The following is a 22,416-nucleotide window of genomic DNA, read 5'->3' on the forward strand; positions in this document are numbered from 1 at the left end:
GATCAATTGCATCATCAGGAGATCTCCAGGTTTCACCTGGAGGTTGGCATCCCTTGGTTCGCCAAGGCTTTGACCGGGTAGCCCAGGACTGGAGGCACTAGCTTGCATACAACAGAGAGCAAAATGCAAGACACTGAACTATCCGGTTACGGACCATCCGGCATGCACTGACATGCCCCCTGTCTGAGGTCCCGTCTGTTACGTGATCTCCTGCTGTTAGCAGAGCTTGTCCGGGGTTTGCTCTGCAGGCACCTTTGAGCGCCAGAGCTTAACGTGGGGATGCAATTACAAAGTCTCCAAGGATTCGTGCCGCTAAGCCGACGGGGTGTTGACTTTTCTCGCTCCAGGATCTTGTCATTCTTATCATTCTACGCGTGGGAGACAGGAGCCACGAAAAGGTGCGTGTGCCCATTTATAAAGTACAGCAAAAACAACAAACAAAACCCCTAGGGTGACGGGATTGTCCACAGAGATGCTTCATGTGTCTTCAGGTGGGGAAAATGAACAAAACAGCCTTTCAGTAGCCGGGACAAGCAAACGGGTGGGGCAACGAAGCAGTGTGAAGATGAAACGCCTTTAATTCAAGGGAGCACACGAGGCCAAAACGTGGATCAGTTAAAAGATGTGCTTCCAGAGCGTTCCTCGGTGGCTTAACTAGAATGCAAACATAGAATCACAGAATCATAAATCACAGAAACATGGAATCATAGAAACCTATCGGGTTGTGAGTGTCCTACATAGTGCAGGGGGTTGAACTTGATGACCCAGGAGGTCCATTCCAACTCTATGGTTCTAATCCTATTGCTCATCCACCGTAACCTGCCACCCCCTTGAACCTTCACAGAATCATAGAGTTGGAAGGGTCATCTAGTCCAAACCCCTGCACCATGCAGGACACTCCCAACCCTCATCCACTGTAACCTGCCACCCCTTAAGCCATCAAAGATTCAGCCTCTCCATCAGATGGCGATCCAGCCTCTGTTTAAATTTTTTCACAGATGGAGGACCCACCACATGTGACAAAATGTGACAAGGACTGACAAAAAAATAATTAAATGAGCTCGTATAAATCAATAGTCCTGTATTTTACTTGCACGAGCAATCATGCATTTGACATGCAACAACGGTTTAGCGTGAGGGACACATTTGACAACTAACTCCATACTTGAATTTTTTAAAAAATATATAATTATAGAGCTTACTTAAAATCACAAAGTAGAATAGTTGTAGGCAGAGAATTACATGCCCCAAATCCTTTTTCTCTTGCTGACCATCAGATGGCGCTAAACGCCTGTAAAAAGAGGAAAGGAGGCCCTGAAAATCTTGTTAATTGCCTGGTTAAGGTTTGGCTCTTGGGGAATTCCCAGGCAAAACTAAGAATCCACTGTGTAGCTCAGGAGCTGAGACAGAACACTGGGAAGGGCAGCTGCATTCCTAGGGGAGGCCAGTCGATCCAGCTCACCCAGCTGGCTGCATGTGGAGGGGTCGCGGGGAATCGAACCTGGCTCTCCAGCTTAGAAGCTGCCGCTCTTAACCACCACGCTAATAAATACATTCGTGGAGGGACTCGTGGCCTGACCCAGGCGAATGAGTTCTAGTTTCGTAGTCCCTTCCTCTCCTCTTTTTTGTTGCGGTGCGTCCCACCTCGTCTCCGTAGCTTGGCCATTCCGATATGCCGTCATTCAGGTTCGTTTCCACTTCTGCAGTTGTGACTGTAATAAGGAGGCAAGAGTCGCTCAAGTCCCTCCTGGCTTGCAGAAGACTTATCCGTCAAAACCCTGACACTGTCAGCTTGCACCCATGAGGTCTAGATCCTTCTGGGAGCGTGGTGGCAGTGTTCCAGCGCAGTATTCGGGACGCCACAGCTCCTTCTCAGCGCAAATCTCTCTCTCTCTCCAGAATGCTAATGCTGGATGAGGCCTCTGAACCGGGCTTCCAGGCACGTATTCCTGTACGGTTTATCCACCTGAACGATTGTTCTGCTCAGCCAACCATCCTCAGCGGCGTCTCATGGGGAATGTGAGGTCGACTGCCCTGGGTCTCATTTGCAATGCTAAGAGATGGTGTGGTGGGAACATAATTAAACAACCTGTCTCCTTTAGAGCTGAATCGTTATTACTCAGCGGAGATGGGAGGCTGGAGAGGAGAAAGATGTTGGCTTCATACGTTTCTTGATCTCAGGAGACATTGTCTATCGGCAGCCAATGGCTGGACTCTCAGACGGAGATTCCAAACGTTTTGCTTTCTCCACATCTCACTCACCGTCCCTGATCTGGGTAGGCCAATCTACAGAAGAATGTAAGGAAAGCCCAGCCAGATCAGGCCACTAGTCCATCTAATACAGATTCTTGCTTCACACAGTGGCCCACCAGTTCCTCTGGTGGTCTGACAATGGAACAGAGGCCAAGGCCTTCATAAGAACATCAGAAGAGCCCTGCAGGAAGAGACCAGGAGTCCATCTAGTCCAGCATCCTGTCTCACACTGTGGCCAACCCGTTCCAAAAACAAGGCATAGAGGCAGAGGCCTTTCCTTAATATTAAGAACGTCAAAAGAGCCCTGTTGGATCACACTTGTGGTCCATCTAGTCCAGCATCCTGTCTCACACAGATTTAACCTCTCTGAGTGGGAAAGGGTGGGTCCCCCACCTCACTGGCGCTAGCCAATCTGCACTGCCCGAACCTGGCTGCAAACGAAAGCCTTGCAGGCTGGGTTCTTTCCTCCCCTTTGTTTTCACAGAGCTCATCCCTGGTGCAGAAAGGAAAATCTGTTGTTTGTCTTCTTTCATAATTGCTTCATCACAGACTCCCATCCTCTCCCGTCCCGCGGAACATTTTGGTTATGAGTGCGCAGGGCGGCCGTTTCGACGAGGACAGGGACTGCGGAAGCCGGAACAGAGAAGACTTCCTTGGATCTGGCGGGATGAAAAACAAGCGCTGCCTATCTCTCGGGGACATTTTGTGCAATCCATCACATTTATTGCACCCGAGCATACCATCTGGGTTTTATGCTGTTATTCGGGGCTCTATTAAGAGTGACAGCGGGTAAAAGCAAGAGAGCAATTTCCCCTCTGGGGCCTGCTGGCTGGGTGAGGAGGAACTCCTTCAAAGTCTCTTCCCCAGTTTCTCTCTCTTTCTCTAGAATCAGAGTCCAGTGGCACCTTTAAGACCAACAAAGATTTATTCAAGGCGTGAGCTTTCAAGCGCAGGCTTAAGATGTCTTAAAGGTGCCACTGGACTCTGATTTTATTGTGCTACTTCGGACCAACACGGCTACTTATTTGAATCTCTCTCTCTCTCTCTCTCTTTCTGGAGAAGACTCTTGCAAGTCCCAGGAGATCAGCCCTGACTGCTCCTTAGAAGGCCAGATCCTGAAGATGAAACTCAAATACTTTGGCCACCTCTTGAGAAGGAAGGAGTCCCTGGAGAAGAGCCTAATGCTGGGAGCGATCGAGGGCAAAAGAAGAAGGGGATGAAAGAGAATGAGGTGGATGGATGGAGTCACTGAAGCAGTCGGTGCAAACTTAAATGGGGAATGGTAGAAGACAGGAAGGCCTGGAGGATCATTGTCCATGGGGTCACGATGGGTCAGACACGACTTCGCACCTAACAACAACAACAACTCTCTCTCCTGTGGCCATCTTGCAATCTGGCAGCCGGGGGGACTCCACGGTTGGTCAGCAAAGGCAAAACTCACCCCTGGCCCAGACCTGGCAAATCTTCCCACTCACAGGCCTATCCAAGGTACCATCAAGGGATCTCAGCTTTGCCGCTTGCTAGAGAGGCTGCCGTTGTCCCCGTTGCCCGACTCTGCTGGGAACGCTTTGTTTGTACCGCCTGTCTGTTTTCAAAGGGCCTCTTGACAGATTTTTCTCACCTTCTTTTATTTTGACGCTGCGCATTTCCGCCTCTCTCTCTCTCCCCCCCCCCTCCACTCACAATTATCCTCCTCTCAAGATAACTTGGCCCTGGGAGGGAAGCGACAGCAAGCAAGATGCAACGTGGACCAGTCCGTGCTCCGAGTTTCGGCATGGAAAGGAGGCTCAGAGGCTGCCTGGCCTCCTGGGGAACATTGCTTTCTCTGCAGAGCTCTTCTCTCTACGCACCTCATCCTGCAGACTGCCTGGGTGCCTGGCGCAATGCCTCGCCTCTATCCTGCATCCTGTCCAGCAGTTACCAGCAAGCCCGCCTGGGTTACCATCTGTCAGACGGGGCTGGCAAAGGTCCCGGGGATGCCAGAAAAGTGGGAAACAGATTGGCTGTTGAGCACGACGGACAGAATACTCATTCAACCAGCTAAGGTCAGCCTTCAGCAGAGGAGTTTGATGGAATCTGCTTGCTGGACCCTTTCTGCCGATGAATGGGGCCCTGATCCTGGCTCCCTCCTTCCAAATGCTTCCATGCAATGGGATGTCTTTGGTTCCTCTATCATACCACTTCTATACTGGTGCTTTGCTCCTCATTTGCATATTTAAGCTCTGCCAACTTTTTCTACAGGGGCTTCCCCACAATGACATGCCAGCCCCATGCCATTGGTCTGGCGCCTCCCATGGTATCTTTTAGGGCCTAAGTGGGAATTATTTGATTTGGGAAAGTCTGGGGTTAAGAGCAAATCCGCGATTTAGGACTTCCGGGCTGCTTGATTTAGGATTTCAGAGGTCCTCTGTGTTTCAAATCTGATCCTATCATTACAGGTTTGTAAAAATAGATTCAAGAGGGTCGCCGTGTTGGTCTGAAGCAGCCCAACAAAAACAGAGTCCTGGAGCACCTTTAAGACCAACAAAGATTTATTCAAGGCGGGGGCTTTCGAGTGCAGGCACCCTTCCTCAGGCTAATGAACAACCATCGTAACTGTGCAGATATAAGGTTAAAGCAACTTATGGTAAATTAGTAAACTGGGTCATAATATCCAAATTATGCCGTATGATGCCATATAATAATAATAATTTGCTAAAACATCTAATCAGTCCCTTGGAGTTCAGTTGTAGTTCACAAAAACATTGGAGAAATAGAACTGTCTGCACCAGTAATTAATGGCAGACACTTTCCCAGGCGTAAAAAGAAATAATTAAGAGAGACTGGATAGAAAGCAGAGGTGCACATTCCTTTAAAACAGATCCCTGGGCTCCTCCTCCCCCCCCAGCAACCTCTGCAATTCAGGCTGCGAGAATCTTTTCCTCTGGGGAGCGGAGGATCCCATCCCCTTATGCATTATTTAAAAATATTTCACTGCCAGAATCTCCAGGCATTTCTTGACCCAGAGATGGCAACTCTACCCGATGCTGACATCTGCATTAACTTGAGCCATAGGGCAAAGAGCCCGTAAATTGGCTGCCTTTCTTGTTGCTTTTCTAGAAGCTCAGATGACACTGTGATTGTTTGTGTGTGTGTGTGGGAAAAAGCATTTTTCTCTTCTCAGAAGCCACCCCAAGCTCCCCGTGGGAGCTCGGCTGTGCGATTGCCTTTAATGAGCTGGAAGGCACAGCAGAGGTGTCTGCAGGGCTGGGTGAAGCGCTTGCTAATGGGCAGCCGGCTTCACAGGTCACGGGGAAAGGTACAAAGCATGACTTTGGAGTGCCTAAGAGCTGTGGACTCTTGGTGGGAGAACCAGGTTCAATTCCCCACTCCTCTTCCACAGGTAACCAGCTGGATGACCTTGGCCCAGTCACAGCTCTCTTAGAGCAGTTCCCTCAGCCCCACCGAGCTCACAGGGTACCTGCTGGAGGGAGAGGAAAGGAAGGCGATTATAAGCTGCTTTGAGTAGTGAAAAGCAGGGTATAAAAAAATAGTTCTTCTCCTCCTCCTCCATCTCTTCTTCTTCTTCTTCTTCTTCTTCTTCTTCTTCTTCTTCTTCTTCTCCTTCTCCTTCTCCTTCTTCTTCTTCTCCTTCTTCTCCTTCTTCTCCTCTCCCACCACACTCCATGGCTGTGCTGCACAATTAGTTATGCAGTCAAACCAACGAAGGAAGAGGAGAGGGGCAATTAAACATTTATCAGCCTGCCCCCCCCTCCCTCCCAAAACGGCCAATGCTGGGCCTGGAGGGGGTGGGAAGGGGAGGGGCCCGGGGGGGCGTGTCCACCCTATTCTGCCCCATTGCACACCTTCAGGGTCACGTCGCAGGGGTGTCTCAACCATAAAAAGAGGAAAAGTTGAGGAAGGCTGGCTGAAGGGAAGACCGGGCAACCCACCCCAGCTGGTCAGAACGGAGCCAAGAAATTCCTCAAAGGAGGCTGCTGGGTGGATTCAATTGCTAACCCGGCTCGGGCCGACCACCCCCTCCGGCCAGACGACCCTCCCTCCGATCCCCAGGCTGCAGGACGCGCAAGCCCCCCCCCCCTCTCCCTCTCCCTCCGCAGGCGACCCCTCCCGCAGCCTCGCCGGCTCCCTTGCCGCTGGCCGGGCAGGGAGAGGCCGGGGTGGGGGCCGCCGGGCCGCCCGGGGGTCGCGCTCGGGGAGGGGGGGGGAGCAGCGCTCGCGAGGATTGGCTGGCCGCGGCAGAGAGCCTCCAGAAGGCGCCTGGCCCCGACGCGGCGAGAGCAGCCAGCGCGGGGAGCCGGACGGCAGCCGGGCAGCCGCAGCGCCCCTTTGCAGCGGCCCGAGGGTCCCTGCCCGGAAACTTCAGCCGGGGGCGACCGGGAGTGGGAGGAGCGGACGGCCGAGGAGGATCTCTCTGCGCCGAGGCTGGAGGAGAGCGGCGCAGCGCGCCCGGGAGTCGCGACTGGAAGGGCGCAGGAACTCTTGCGCGGCTGGCAACGGAAGGGAGGAAGGGTCTGTCTGTCTGCCAGCCGAAGTCTGCCGCGGCTCCCTTCCCAACTTCCCGCGGGGGCGTCGTGGCTGCAGAATTCCGAATCGCCCAGAGCTGGAAGGGATCCCCAAAGGTCATCCAGTCCACCCCCCGTACCTCTCGGGGACTTCAAAATCACCTGACGGAGGCTCCTGCCGCCTCCTCCTAGGTGCTTCCACCGCCCTCCGAAGCAGCCCGTTCCACCTGCCAACAGCCTTCCTCGCCCTCTGAAAACACTTCCCGATATGTCAGCGGAGCCGGCTTAGAGGGAGCCCCAGACAGGGGCTCTGCGCTACAAAAGTCCACCGGTAGGTCCTTCTCCTCCTGTCGGTGCTCAGTGGCCGACAGTACCAGAAGAGTGCGGAGAAATCCCCTCCGGAGCCAGCCAGAAGAAGAAGAAGAGCTGGATTTTTATACCCCATTTTTCACGACCCAAAGGAATCCTAAAGCCATTTGCAGACACCTTCCCCCCCTCTCCCCACAACTGACACCCTGTGCGGTAGGTGGGGCTGAGAGAGCTCTGAGAGAACAGCTCAGCCAGCCCTGAGAACGCTGTGACTGGCCCAAGGCCACCCAGTTGGCTGCAGGTGGAGGAAAAGCGAGGGATCGAAGCCAGTTCTCCAGATTCAAGTCCTCGCTCTTAACCGCTACACCAGGCTGGCTCTCCAAGATGTCTGACCGAGACTTCGATGACTCTGAGGCAGACAGTCTGTCCGACACGTCCCGGATGATGCCCAGGCTCCCCCCCTACAACATGGAGGACCAGCTTCTTCCCATGGAGCGCCGGAGCACCTGTGGCTGCTGGGCCTGGACTCTCCTCGTGGTGGCCCTGAACTCTGTGGTCTTCCTCTTGAACCTCCTCCTCCTCGCTGCCATCTTCGCCGTGGTCCTTCTGCCCACCATCGTGGTGATCTACTTTGGGTTCCAGTGCCACTCTCGGGTAAGTGACAGGCCACACCCTCCCCTCCCTCCCTGACGAAGGGACCCTGATCCCTGTGCCAAAATACGCAGACCCCTGGCTGGGGCTCCTCGGTCGTGAGGGGCTTGCGCTCTGGACATGCTCAGAGGCTTGGCTGCCTTAGGTATTCCTTTGCACGTCGCAACCTCAAAGTTGGAAACAGGCTCAAGGGGACAGAACGATCACTCCCCCTGCTTCAAGTGGCAGGCAGTTCCAGGGGACGCCGCTGCATACTCAGGCCCTTTGGCTTTCCTTGATTACTGAAGATTGTGCCAGTTGAGTTGGGTATAGTTGGGCAAGTCACAGGACAGGCGGTTTATTGGGAGATCTGGTCAGTACAGCCGAGTTTTGCCCAGTCGTAGAGGTGTAATCCTGCGTGCGGTGACTATTATTATTATTATTATTATTATTATGCGATTTATTACCCGCCACTCCCTTGCGGCTTGTGGCGGGTTACAACATTCTAAAGCCCCATAAAATCCATTAAAAATAACTACAATCCCCCAATTAATAATTAACAAGCTAACATGGCAAGATCGGCTCACTTCTCCCTCCCCCTACTAGCAGGTGGAGAGGGGATACTGATGGTCCCATCCCCAATCCTAATTCCAGGTCCCGGTCCCGGGGGGGGGGGGCATAGATGCTAGCCTTGGCCTCAACCATAAACCTGGCGGAAGAGTCCGACTAGACTTCCGAAGGGGTATACTGCGGAAAAGGTGAGCTTGCATTGCTTCAAGTAGATCCGATTCACGTTCAGGCTGCAGTCGAAAGGAGAGAGAGAAGCCTAATCTATAGAGCCCTTTTCCTATCAGAACCAGCTTGTCCGGCATCGTGTGAATGGGAAGATGAGAGCGTCGTCTGCTGGAGAGACACGTGTCTATATGGAAGGCCATATGGAGGGAGGGAAAGTTCAAAGTCGAAAGAGGAGGGGTCAGAGGGCAATTCCCAGGTTAAGACAGAGAGAGGCCTACCATTGAAGGAGGTAGCATCTGAACCCACTTAGAGTGACGCAGCGCCCCCCCCCCCCAACATTCAGGCAAGTGTCTCCAGTCCAAGGTAAAAAGGGTAGCAGACTCTAAAAAGAATCTAAAAAGATTCTCCGGGTACCTTCTCAGTGGTGATTTGGCTCCTCTTAAACTCAGGACACAAATCAGCCACCTGCTTTTGAAACTTGGGTCCTGAACATCACATTCTGTATGAAAGACGTGCTCCCCCCCCCCCCCATGGTGGGCAAGCACATCTGAAAGACCCGTCGTTTTCTGCCCGGGCATGGAACGCTTCCTTCAAAAAGTGTTCTCGTTGCGGATCGATAAATCCATACATTCTGCACTCTGTGGTACCCATAAACGGGGGACACTGTACGTACAAAGACACACGGCGTGCTAAAACGACACAACGGGTGGGCCCGGTACAAGCGAATCCACACAAGGGAGAAAGAAAAGCAGATGGCAAAACATCTGTCCATAAAAACCAGTATCCCTCATTCAAGTCTCAGCAGGCAGTGTTGGACAAGCTGCTTTCCTGTTAGACTGGGTCGGCACTTCCTCCCAGGGTAGATAATAACTTTGCCTCATCTCAAAGGCCTGCTGTAGTCACTGAGGAGGAAAATGAAGTGCGTCAATGTGGTGCGGGTAATGAAAAAGGCACACTTGACATTGGGGGTGATTCGGAACAAGACTGAGAATCCAACGGCCAGTGTTGTAAGGCCCCTGTATAGATCTATGGTGTGGCCTCCTTTGGTTAAGGGCCCAGCTTGGGGCTGTGGTTAGGAGCGTGGACTTCTAATTTGCCGAGCTGGGTTTGATTCCTCGCTCCTCCTCCACATGCAGCCAGCTGGGTGACCTTGGGCCACTCACAGCACTGATCAAGCTGTTCTGGCCGAGCAGGAATATCAGGGCTCTCTCAGCCTCACCCACCTCACAGGGTGTCTGCTGTGGGGAGAGGAAAGGGAAGGTGATTGTAAGCTGCTTTGAGACTCCTTCAGGTAGAGAAAAGTGGCATATAAGAACCAACTCTTCTTCTTTGTCTTCTTCTTCTTCTTTGCTGTGTTGTTGGCCATCCATGGAAACTAGTTGGCCACTGTGTGAGACAGGATGCAGGACTAGAGGGACCACAGGCCTGATCCAACAGGGTTCTTCTTATGAAGACCCCAGCCTCTGTTCCCTGTTGCTGGCTGGCTGTCCAGAGGAACTGGCTGACCACTGTGTGAGACAGGAGGATGGATGGACTCTTAATCTGATCCAGCAGGGCTCTTCTGATGTTCTTATGAAGATCTCAGCCTCTCTGCCCTGCTGCTGGTCCTGCAGAGGAACGGGTTGGGTTTTTGTGAGACAGGAGGTTGGACTAGATGGACCCTCCCTGGTCTGATCCAGCAGGTGTGTTGGACTAGATAGGCCATGGGCCTGATCCAACATGGCTTCTCTTACACTCTTATGGGCTGGCAATGCTCTGGGCTTGGGGGCAACTGTGGGAGGCCTTCTGGAGTTCTTTTCCTTCTGGTGGAGCTCAGACAGCAAGCACCTTGCTTTTGGCCACTGTGTGACAGAGTGTTGGACTGGATGGGCCATGGCCTGTTCCAGCGCGGCTTCTCTCACGGACCGTGTGGATGGTCTCTTGGTGCCCTTCCTTCCGCTGAACTCTGAACACCCTAGCAAAGCACGTTGGATGGCCTCCATTCCCACTTGGAGGACTTTCCTGGGTTTGTAGCGTTGGAAAAGCAGCCGGCCTGGGTGCATCGATGCCTGAGAAACAGGGGCAGGGGGGGGGGAGCTGTGGTGGGGGAGATTCTGTGCCATGCGTCATTAAAAAAATATATCTGCAGTAATTACCAGCCCCCTGAGATAGTCTTAATAAATACAGCTCCTCGGTTGACAGCCGACTATTTGTAGCCCGGGTCGCTCACCGCAGTTTTTATTTTATTGTCACAATATTTCTTCCTAACTCTCCAGCTGCCTCCTCTTCCCCCCTCCCGCTGCCTTCATCTCCCTTGGCCCGCCCAGCCGAAAACTGTTAATTTCATTTTAATTAAGGCGGCCTCATCTCGGAGCCGGCCTCGGCAATTTGCCTCTTCAACCGGAGAGAGAAAGGAAGAGGAGACAGGCCAAAGCTTCTCCGCCCACCGCCCAAACCAGCGCATCCGCCCTCCCTCCATTCTTTTGGCACCTAGATTATTGTGATGGGCTTCGTTCCCAGCCCCCGTTGGGTCTCCCTGTATTTATTCAAACTGACAAACTAATTTTATTCTCATTAGGTATTCTGCACATCGGCTGCGTTTGGCTTCTTGGCTTCGCTTTTCTTTCGGTGGGGAAGGAGGATAACAATGAGATTCTCTTTTCTTCTTGCCTCTCCCTCCCTCTCTCTCTGGTTTCTGGAAAATGTGTCTTGTTTCATCCATCCTAGCAGTTTTCCTATTCTCTCCAGTGATTTGGGGAGGGACACAATCTGTAAGGGAAGTTCAGCTCCAAGTCAGGAATAGGAACTGCGCAAGAATGAGAACCAGGTCAAAGTCCAGGGGTACCTTTAAGACCCACATAATTTTATTCAAGGTGTAAGCTTTGTAGTCCCTCCCCCATCCACTGAGGTCCTTCCTGGCCCCAAATCGTGCTCACTCACAGCGTCACCTCCCAAGTCTCCAGGTATTTCCCAATCTAGATCTGGCAACCCTGCACAAAGCAGTTCTATCAGAGCTCTCCGAGCCTCACTCACCTCACAGGGTGCCTGTTGTGGGAAGAGGAAGGGAAGCTGCTTTGAGACTCTTTTGGGGAGACCAAAATTCAAACACATGTAATTAAAAACTAAGACAATTTAAAAAGAGAGAAAACAGTAATAATGCTACAAAAAAACTTTTAAAATGTCTGACAACATAGAAACTTCAAGCTGTTGGATTCAATATTTAAAACATACTTTAAGTTACCAGTGACAATCGTCTCTTTGTAGTTTTGAAATTGGACCAGAAAGAAATTTTCTCTCCCTTTCTCACCTGCTCTCTGTGCCTCCCCCTCTCCCGGTTATTTTTTCCCAGTTGGTATTTCTTTGCACTGACATTTTCCTAATGTAGCCTCACCTGGCTTGTTTACTGTCAGCGCTCCAAAGAAACAAGCAAGCTCCTGGCTTCCTTACCAGCCGTAATGACCTGTCAGGCTCAGCGGAGTCCCCCTCCCTCCAGGAGCGCTTGTGATTTTCACTGCTCTAATTGTGGTGCTGGCATCTTGGAGGCCTGCCTGGGAGCAGCCCAGCCCCAGAACTGGAATACAGACCAACTAGCCTGTGCTGCAGCCATGCAGATGAAGAAAATTGCTTGTTTTGTTGCTTAAGGAGTGGACATTTAAGGAGTGGTCATAGGTGACTGCACTGTGGTTGCTTTAAGGAGCTTTGACAGCTGGTGTCTCCCAGCTGGAGAGGACGCCCCTGCCTGTGGTTGTGGGAACAGGAGAGAGGCAGTCGGGGCGGTGAATTTCCTGCATTGTGCAGGGGGCTGGACTAGATGACCCCTTGAGGGGCCCTTCCAGCTGTCTGAAAGAATCCAAAGGGAAAGTATTAGGAAAGCAGTCCTTGGCTATTCCCAGGCTTGAATCCCATGACTGCTAGACCTGAGCGATCCATTCTGTGTGTCAACAAATCAGAAAGTGTTTTTAATAGCAGCTGTCACCTGGGGCATCCTTCCTGCCAGCGGCTGGAAAGGTCGAAGGGATACGCTTTGCCTGATGCCTTGACCTTTATTCTGTAGTGAGAGGATAGGGGAAGGGGAGGTCTGGAAATGCAGCCAACCCCCACCCCTTGCCCATTATCGAGTTTCAGGGATGCTGGAGCAGCATTCACGAAAACACCAGTTTAACTCTCAAAGAGTCTCTGGGACCGGTTAAGAGACGTGAAGCCAAAGGGAGATCAATGTTAAAGAAAATCAGACCCGGCCAAATCTTTGGCTCTCCTACCTTCTTGGGTCCACAGCTTCGGCATCTCTGTAGCACTCAGGGTTGCCAACCTCTAGGTGCTGGCTGGAGAGCTCCTGGGATGACAACGCATCTCCAGAGATCAGTTCCCCAGCTGCGATTCCCGGTGATCTCCAGGCACCACCTGGAGGTTGGCGCCCCTAGATGGCATCTCTGTGCCTTGGCACAGTGACTCGTTCATCGGAACGGGGTTCAGGCAAGAGACGCTCCCTTCGGGTCGTACTTTGTATGCAGCCAACACAAGCGACCCAGTCGGAAAAATAAGGACTATCCAGCAGTGTGTTACCAGAAAAGTTCCCCTGCGACGGTCTCTTTCATTTGCATCAGTGTGAATTCAAGAGTGACAGCAGACTCCCCAAGGTGCTTCTCTCTCCAGCAAGGCAATGAAACAATATCAGGCGTCTCGGAGAGGTTTCGACTAGACTTCTTGGCAGCGTTGGCCCACGAGCCGAGAGAGCGTGGCAGCTGTCGTTTTCTCTCTCGATGGGCCAGAAGCAACAGGTCTTCCAGCGTGCTGCGAAGGGAGTCCCCCTACCCCACTGTCTCTCTCTGAGTCTCTCTGCCATTGGGTTGCTTCTGGAAGGGTGCCGTCGGGTCCACCCAAAGACCCACCTCTTCGACCTCCTGCTTCCAAAGTGGACAATCAGATGCTCTCTCAAGCAAGGCACGAAGGTCTCAACCGGCTTGGTGGAGTCGTTCACAGTGACTGACCTGGGGAACCAGGTTCGATTCCCCACTCCTCCGCAGGCAGTCAGCCGGGTGGCCTTGGGCCTGTCGCAGTTCTCTTAGGGCTGTTCTCACAGTTCTCCTTGAACTCTTTCAGCCCCTCCTACCACAGGGTGTCTGCTGGGGGGGCTGCTTTGGTGCCCGGCAGCAGGCACAACATAGCTCAAACAAACGTGGACATTTTGAAGCTTACAAAGCGGCAACCCTCCCCATGGACCCAGAGCAAATGCAAAGTTGACATCACCACTGGGAATCCGCTGGGTGGGTGGGTGGGAGAGAACCATAACAGCAGGCGATGGACAATGGAAAATGAGGGGAACATCTTGTGAAACAGGCCCAATTACCCAAATTGGCATCATTCAAACAAACTCAGTGAGGCTCCCTTGATCCTTGTTGGAAGGTTGTTCTCTCCACCTGGGTAATCTTTTGATTTGCTGATCTGAGCCACCTCCTCTGAAGATCACGCCCCATTTTGAAGCACTGCTGGATCTTCAAGGGGTCTAGGGAAGCAGGTTCTGAGAGGTCGGAGCTGCCCTTTCACATCCTGGCTGGACCTTCCCCTCATTTTGATACGGCCTGCTGATTAATTGAGGAAAACCATGCCCATCATGAGGATTTTTTTTGGGGGGAAATGCCTACCTCTGGGAGGGTTTCTTCTGCTTTCATCCTTGGCCTTTTGTGAAAGGTCATTTCGAAGAAGGCCACAAATGGAGACACGAATACGAAAGGTCACAGCGTGCTTCTCACCGAGCGGAAAACAGAAAAGGACTCTCATTAGATGCCGGCAGAGCAGAAGAGAAGATCGGGTGTGGGAAACGGGCCATGTGATCACAGGCACCATTGTGCCAGACTCTTTGAGCCAGAAAAAAAAGCTTTCCAACATTGCAAACACGAGTTATTTTTCACACTAAGGCCAGCCATTTCTAGCACCTCATAGTGGCTGTTAATTAAAATGTAAAAGGACTTCATTTTTTTAAAAAAGTTACAAGGGGGGCTGGAATACCAACAGAAGGTGAAGCTTGGAAGCAGGGAGGTAGGCCCGACTGATGTTTCTGGCGACATCAAGTGACATCTGACATGGAACAGCTGTGGGCCTTGTTCACAGTTCTAGCTCCAAGCAACCAAGAAGCCCATCCCACAGTTTTGAACAGCATCAGCTGGGGAAACCAGATGGAACCGGAGAGAAAGCTCTTTCGTAGCCAATGTAGGGGAACGAATCTCACTCACCTCTGCTTCACTCTAATGGAACAAGTTGTACTGGACGGAACGTCTTCCTTTGCACTGTTCTAGCCAGGCTGGGAGGGGGCGTTGAACGAGGACCGGAAAGGTTGTCCATGAGTGGGAACCACTGTGACCTAAGGAGCATTGAACAAGGAACACAAAGTAGAACTGAAGAACGTTCAGTACCTGGGACAGCTCCCAGGGATTTTATATGTTGCTCTGGGCTGGGCCTCTTTCTAGTGCAGAAGGGTGCGTTGAGATCAGGAGGTATTTGAGATCTGCTTTGAGACCAGGAGGTATTTCTATATGGGTCTGTTTCACTCGCATATTAAATAGGGAAATCCAGGATTTAGAGCAGGGGGGGGTAGAATTCTCCCTGTGCCATGCACTGCAGTTTTCTTCCCTTTAAGCGCTTTTCTTGCAACCGAGCTTATCCAAGGTGGAAAGAAGGTGTGCTAGTTTCCAGCTGTGTGCCTCTTGTGCTCTTAAAATCACACACACCCTCGTATTTATTCAGGACCCATTCCATCTCTTAAGTCTGGCCCTCTATCACCAAAGGTCCATGTTTAACGAAAGCTGGGAGGAACCTTTAATGGAAGGAAGGAAGGAAGGAAGGAAGGAAGGAAGGAAGGAAGGAAGGAAGGAAGGAAGGAAGGAAGGAAGGAAGGAAGGAAGGAAGGAAGGAAGGAAGGAAGGAAGGAAGGAAGGAAGGAAGGAAGTGTACGATAGAAGCCATTGAAATAAACTGGTCTGACTCTGCTTTGGTGACCTCAGTCCTGGCAGCAAAAGGGCAAATTGAGCTTGCTTGTTTATGACAGATGGTTATCTCAGTTCTTTGCTGGCCTCTTGGTGACAAAAAACTCATTTGGATGCCGGTGGGATGGATCTGCCGTTGAGTCATAAAGCGCCGGTCCCAGAACAATAACTCCCAACATCTGTTTCTTGGGTATGATGTTACATCAGGGGATGCCCTGGAGGGCCATGAGCAACAAAGTGGGCAAGTGAAAAACCACTAACCTCCCATGCTGCTGGTGATGAGGCAAGCTTCGGTACTCTGGTAATGAGCAAAAAAAAAGACACAATGATGCTAGACTCCAGAGTTGGTACTTGGATGCTGTGAGAACAATGGGCAAAGGCTACCCCCTTGTTAGGTTGTGGGGTGGGTGCAGAGAGCAGCAGATGGGCTGGCGTGTGGTTGTGAAAGTGTGGGGGAGGTCTGAGAAGTGAGGGGTGATGTTTGGGTGGGTTGTTCCAAATCAGGGCCTCTGTGCTAGTAGCCAATGGAGCACACTCCCCAATTACAGGGGTTTTATATGAGGCTATCCATTCGACAGGACCATAGGCATGGGCAGGGGGTCTAAGGCAGCTAAGTTGCATAACTGGCAAGTGGCTACTTGTGGGCCACACCGAGGGATACCATCCTCCAGGTGGGACCTGGGGATCCCCCTAGAAGTACAGCTCATCTCCAGGCTAATGGATGCTTTGGAGGGAGAACTCAGCTTCCAATGAATGGGTGAGCAGAGTTATGGTGGAACGCCTCACAGTCTGAGACTTCTTAAGTCTGCAGTACATTGGTTCCCTGCAAGGGGCAGTAGAGCGCAGCCCCAAAGGTTCCCGGTTCTAACCCAGTAGTTGCTTATTCCCTAAACCCGCCACATTATGCGCCTCCGATGCGCTTTGCAACTGGATTCGACTGTGAAATGGTCGAGATCCACTTGCAAACTTTCACCGAGGTGGATCGAAATGGCATCCTTTAGCATGCATGAAAGAGCCCTCAGATGACTAACCATCTGAGGCTCCATCTCATTTGTGGAGATCAACCTGCGGCCAGCAAATAAAATCACAGTCGATCCGCTTTGGCAGGAGGCCAATGAGGGCAAAGCCATTTTGAAAATAGATGTGGCAATTTGCCGAAAAGTCAATAAAATGTAGAGGCTTTTTTTTGGAGGGGAGGGGGTGAAAAACTGAATGAAAGCAATAAACAGGTGAGGTGGAGAGAGAGAGCTCTTCCCTCCCCCTTTCTTGTGGGCGTCCTAACAATATCGATTCAACAGCTGCCTGCAGGGGAAGGCTGGTTGTTATTCTTGCAGACAGACAATAAATTTCAGGCGAGCTGGGAGGGGTGGGAATGAGCTGTCTGTGGCGGCAGCGAAAGCTTAATTTTTTTCTGACCCCCTGTCATCTCTGGTCCAACAACACTGGAGGGTTTTTTTGTAATGCAAAGTCCTGAGAATCAAAACAGATGAGGTAATGAAAAGATCGGACCCTTCAGGATGTTTCATTGGTGGGGAGCCTCACTTCTGATCTTGACCAGGCCATCAAGGGCGGATATCTTTGCTCATCCCATGGGGTGGGTGGGGCTGAGGAAGCTCAGGCAGAACTGTGACTGGCCCAATGGGGAATCAAACTCGTTTCTCCAGATATCTGGATACCTTGTAGTTACAACTGATCTCTAGTCCGCAAAGATCAGTGCCCTGGAGGAGGAGGCTGCTTTGGAGGGCAGACTCGATGGCATTCTGCCCTATACCATTCTCTTCCCCCCAGTTTGGTGTAGTGGTTAGGAGTATGGATTTCTAATCTGGCATGCCGGGTTCGATTCTGCACTCCCCCACATGCAGCCATCTGGGTGACCTTGGGCTTGCCACGGCATTGATAAAACTGTTCTGACCGAGCAGTGATATCAGGGCTCTCTCAGCCTCACCCACCTCACAGGGTGTCTGTTATGGGGAGAGGAAAGGGAAGGCAATTGGAAGCCGCTTTGAGACTCCTTTGGGTAGAGAAAAGCGGCATATAAGGACTAACTCTTCTTCTTCTTTGACCCTGCCTTCTTCTTGGCCCATCTGCAAAATCTCCCAACCTGGAGTTGGCCGGCCTACACTGAACCAGAGAATCTCCTGGCTTTCACAATTGCTTTTTGGGGAGGTGGCGGGAGAGAAACGTAACTTGTTTGCCCGGACTTTGCCCATGGCAGGAAAAGACTGATAGGTGGGAGAGTACTGATCTTCTCCTCCAGGGAAAATTTCCAGGGTTCCCTGGATCGCAGTGCAAAAACTACAGCTGCTGGCAGAGATTTCTGCCGGCCCATTAAGTAGGGAAAGGAACCATGACAGGCAAAGATAATGGATAATTAAACCTTTAATCCGACAAGTGCAATCCCCTCCCAGCAATCTATCAAGACGGGCTGTCAGCCTGGAGATTAGATATCCCCGAGGAGTGGCAGGCGGCCTCTCGGGGAGCCCAGGTCGAAGGACGGATTCATTTTGTCACCTCGTTGCCTTTATGAGACCGAAACGGATCGACACGGGATGAGTCTTGGGAGATGTCTTTTGCATATAAACCTTAAAAAAAAAAAAAAGGTTTTTTCTGCCGGTTTCTTCAGGATCAGTAGTTTTCTGTCACAAGAAATTTGGCACCGGAGTCGGTCTGCCAACTCTAGATCGGATTCAAATGGGTCGCCGTGTTGGTCTGAAGCAGCACAGCAAAATCAGAGTCCAGTAGCCTTTAAGTCCAGAGTCCTTTAAGACCAACCGAGATTTATTCAAGGCGTGAGCTTTCATGGGCAGGCTAATTTGGAACAAATTGGACATTACGACGTAACCCATCTGTCAGCTCCCTCTGACTTTCTGCTTGCCCGCAACTGTTGACAGGTCCCTTTATTTCCCCCACCCTGAGCACCCTACCCACCTGGCTTCTGACTTTCCCCCCTCCTTTTCTCTGTCCATCTGCAGGTCCTCCATTCCACGGCCTATTACTGCAAGACCATCCTGGACGACAACAGCTCCTCTGCCCTGATTATCCTCGGCTTTGTCATCATGTCGCCGCTGATCGTCCTGGGCATGGCCCTCTACTGCAGCCTGGTCCGGCGCCTCCGTCTCTTCATGTGCTTCCAGCCTTGTGCTCGAGCTGTCTACAAGGGGGTGAAGTGGCAGTGGTACGAGGAAGGGGGAGTCTGCGGCTGCACCAAGGCGTGGAACATGCAAGTCAAGGCCTGGGTCTGAGCCCCGTCCTCGCCCGCTCGCCAGCGTTACCCGTGTGTGATTTTTGCAAGGCGCAACAGAAAGTGGCAAGCAAAATGACCACCCATCTCTGCCGCTCGGTCTCCCTTGGTGGGGGCACATTTGGCTTCACGTCAGTTCCGGAGCATTCTGTGGGAAGCTCCCCCCCATTTAACATCTGCCTCAGCCATGAGTTTAGCCGAGCTTCTGTTTCCTCAGCTTTGTCCGCAAAATTTAAGGATCATCATTCTGGACTGCTTTACAGGGCTGTCGTAAGGATGACAAGAAGTTGGGATGCCTAGAAGCACGGTTTCCGGTTGATGGACTGAACAGGCCTTTGGCTCACGTTTTCCCCTTAATTGTGGTGGTGGGTAGGACAGCCCACAAGGAGTTCCCAAATTCAGGATTCACTGCTCAAAGAAGAGACCTCGGTTTAAACGTCGGACTGCCTCAAAGACACTTGAAATGAGAGTTGGCTTCAATTTGCAGAAGGGAAGAGGAGACTATGCCGAATCGTCGCCTGCCCGTAATTTATCCCTCCCCACACATACCCACTTTCCCGTCTCCTCGGACATGTTCAAATTTTGGATGTCAGCTTGGCTGAGGCCTGGCCTAAGTCACGTGGCAGAATGTTGAGATGATTGAATGGATCTGACTGTTTCAGGCAGCAGGGGAGGGGATTGCTGGTTGCCAAAATGCTCCTTGTTCAGTAATGCCTTCAAGTAGATAATAATTAGTATAATGTGTAAAGGGTTAAAATAGAACCTTTCTCCCTGACTGCCCTATGATGTCACTTCTGGCTGCGTAACCAGGAGTGACTTTATTGTGCTGCAGGGCACTCTAGGATTCACCCATAAACTCTATGGTTAAATACTACAGTTTCTGGTGACTCCTAGAGCGTCTCATGATACAGTGACATCACTTCCGGGTTATATACCAGAATAGACCTGCAGGGCACTGTTACAAATTCACTTGTAACACTGTTACAAGTTCCAAATTCAATCCTATTGCTGTCTGAATGTTGTCAAGGAAGATGGATAGTAGTCTTTTCAGGGAAGGCTGTAAGCCATTTTTATTTTTCTCCTCACAGAACTCCTGAGGAGAAGCTCTCGAGGAATCACAGGGATTCCTGGGACATGTTTTAGAAGCCATGATGATAAATGAATAGATGGTGAAAGCATAAGACTCTCGACTCTAATCACTAAAACTCATGCAGGGGATTGAGGGACATTAAACAAACACATCTAAAAAAAAATAAAATAAAACCTGAATCCTTCCAGTCAAGAAAAGGTGGAGCAATGGTAAACCGAACCCTGGCACAGATGGAGTGCTTCGGGCAAGAGAGATTAGCCGTCCTGCAGCACCCACTTCCTTCTCCAAGCAGGGCTTAAACGTACCCGGAAGCAAGCGGAGGTGCCCGCCTCAGGTGGCAGCTAGTCAGATGCTGAAATGATCACATTTCTCGCATCCTGAGGGGGAGTCGCTTGGATTTTCTGTCTCAGCCGCCAAAATACCTTTGGCAGCTTCGGTTTGTGAAAGGCAGCTGGGAGGAAGACCAGTAAAAGCAGAGAAGTTTAAAGGGAAGCGAAAAAGTCCATCCAGCCCAGAAGGGTTTATCTACCCTAGGCACTCTCCACCGCATCCTGAGCTCCCCTCCACAAAAGCATAGGGTGTGCGCAAACTCTTGACGCATTGCTCCAACCATGCATGAACCAATTAATGCTCCCTGGAGGAGGAGCTGGGGTGGAGAAACAGGGCAATAACTCTCATGGCTCATTCAGGTGTAGCCACCTTCACGGTAACCTTTTTAAATCACACCGCAAGTTTTCTCCAGATCTCAGAAATTATATTTTGCAAGCTCCTCGACTTTTTTTTTTGTTGTAAAGAGGTTGTTAGAGTTCACTGCACATCCTGAAGGTGCATTGAAGGACGTTGTGTATTTATTACTTTAGCGGGGAGCCATGGGAACGATCACTTTATGTAAGGCTGCCCTGAGAAAAGGCAGGCGCTAGGCCCCCCCCGACTCCTTTGGGAACCCTAAAAATGGGAACTGAACAGAGGAAGGGCACCTTTTGTGGCTATTACAGCCCTTCATACGTTCTCTGTTATTCTTTAATTGCTGCACTCCAAGGAATTATTTCCTGCAATGCTCCTGACACCCCCACATCTAAACTGCGTGTTCTTGTTGCCGGCCTTCTGTCTTTTTCCGTGTAACTCTTACAGCTGCCGTCGCTGTACATCTGTCGGGGATCCTTGAGTGCCAGCCCTACAACTCCCTCACGCAATGCCTGATTGTCCCGCAGTCCCTGTCTGTGCATTAAAGAGGATCTTTTAAATATATTTTCCTTGTTTGTCATCTCCTTTCTTCGCTGACTGCAGCGTTCCTTGATGGAAACAAAGGCACGGACTCTGCTCTGAATTTGCAGAGCTGGACAGTCCCATCCTACGTCTGAATGAATGCAAAATCATTCTTGAGGTTTGGGCTTAATGATGTGCCAGGAACTATGCTGCAGGGTCTTATGGGAATTGAAGTCCAGGGACATCTGGAGTTTGGCCACCCCTGATTTAGATCGTCCAGTGAACTTCATGCACGAGTGCAGATTTTAATCTAGGCCTCTAACCCAGGGATAGTCAAACTGCGGCCCTCCAGATGTCCATGGACTACAATTCCCAGGAGCCCCTGCCAGCGAATGCTGGCAGGGGCTCCTGGAAATTGTAGTCCATGGACATCTGAAGGGCCGCAGTTTGACTATCCCTGCTCTAACCAATGCTTACAGCACTCCAGCGGCACGTTTTTAAGCGCTGAGGGAGACTGCAGTCAATGTTTTAGGGGGAAAAAATATTTCATCGTTTTCCTTTCCTGCTTTTTCGTTTGACCCTGTAGGCCTCCCTGGTAACTCCTAGCTATCGATCACAGAACTAATTAAAATCATTTTTTTAAAAAAAGAAAAGACAACATGTGCAAGTAAATTGGATACGCAGCGCCTCGATTTTAGAAATCAAAGCGCCGGCTAGATTGGAGCCAGAAGCCAGTTCCCTTCCCGTTTTATCACCCCATCGATCTCCTCTGCAAAGAGGAATGGAACAGGTTGGCACGCAATGCGGTAGAGAGCCACCAGATTCGAATCTGGAGGAGCACGAGGGCCAATTCATCTGCAACGGGCGGCCGCGGGGCAAACCGAAAGAGGATAAAAGCAACCACCCGGACACGTGAAGTCTGCTGGCACCTCAAAGGCGAGCAGATACATTGCTGTCGCCAGACAGAAATTGGTGTCAGGCTCATCAATATTTCAGAGGTGTCTGGGGCAGTCTGGAGACCACTGCCCTTCATGATGGCAGGAGGCCTTTGCAGCCTTCCGCTATATATTTTCCGTAACTGGCACTTCACGGAGCGGCCACAAGCACATGCGAGATACTGGCCGAGAGCCCGGCTGTATTTACGAGGGGGAAAGGCTGTAGATCTGGGGATTTGACAAGTGCGAGCTGAGAAATGGCAGGAAGGAGACACTGTGGGGCTAGGGTTGCTAGACAACCAAAGAGGGTACCACCAAAGAGGGTTGCCAGACAGCCAGCCTCCAGGTGCGACCCCCTGGTATTTCAGCGGATCCCCAGATTACAGGGATTCGTTCCTCCGGGGGAAACGGCTGCTTGGTGCAGTGGTTATGAGTGCGAACTTCTAGTCTGGTGAGGTGGGTTCGATTCCTCGCTTCTCCACATGCAGCCAGCTGGGTGACCTTGGGCTCACCATGGCACTGATAAAGCTGTTCTGACCGAGCAGGAATATCA

The 22,416-nt window shown here is 51.3% G+C and overlaps 1 protein-coding gene and 1 long non-coding RNA gene across 2 annotated transcripts; one reads left to right on the forward strand and one right to left on the reverse strand.

The window, feature by feature from the left end:
- Positions 1–234: 234 nt before the first annotated feature.
- On the reverse strand, positions 235–12,691 carry LOC143824592 (uncharacterized). Its single transcript, XR_013226804.1, has 3 exons — positions 12,671–12,691; positions 1,203–1,291; positions 235–654 (listed from the first exon to the last, which is right to left on the reverse strand). It is a non-coding gene; the product is annotated as an uncharacterized LOC143824592 (long non-coding RNA).
- Positions 6,173–20,964, forward strand: TMEM278 (transmembrane protein 278). The gene is made up of 2 exons (XM_077312019.1): positions 6,173–7,721; positions 18,364–20,964. Exons 1-2 carry the CDS (start codon positions 7,452–7,454, stop codon positions 18,631–18,633), a joined length of 540 nt encoding a protein of 179 aa, XP_077168134.1. The 5' UTR covers positions 6,173–7,451; the 3' UTR covers positions 18,634–20,964.
- The last annotated feature ends 1,452 nt before the right edge of the window (positions 20,965–22,416 follow it).

Source organism: Paroedura picta, chromosome 15 (assembly GCF_049243985.1).
Source record: "Paroedura picta isolate Pp20150507F chromosome 15, Ppicta_v3.0, whole genome shotgun sequence".
Classification (NCBI taxonomy): Eukaryota; Metazoa; Chordata; class Lepidosauria; order Squamata; family Gekkonidae; genus Paroedura; species Paroedura picta.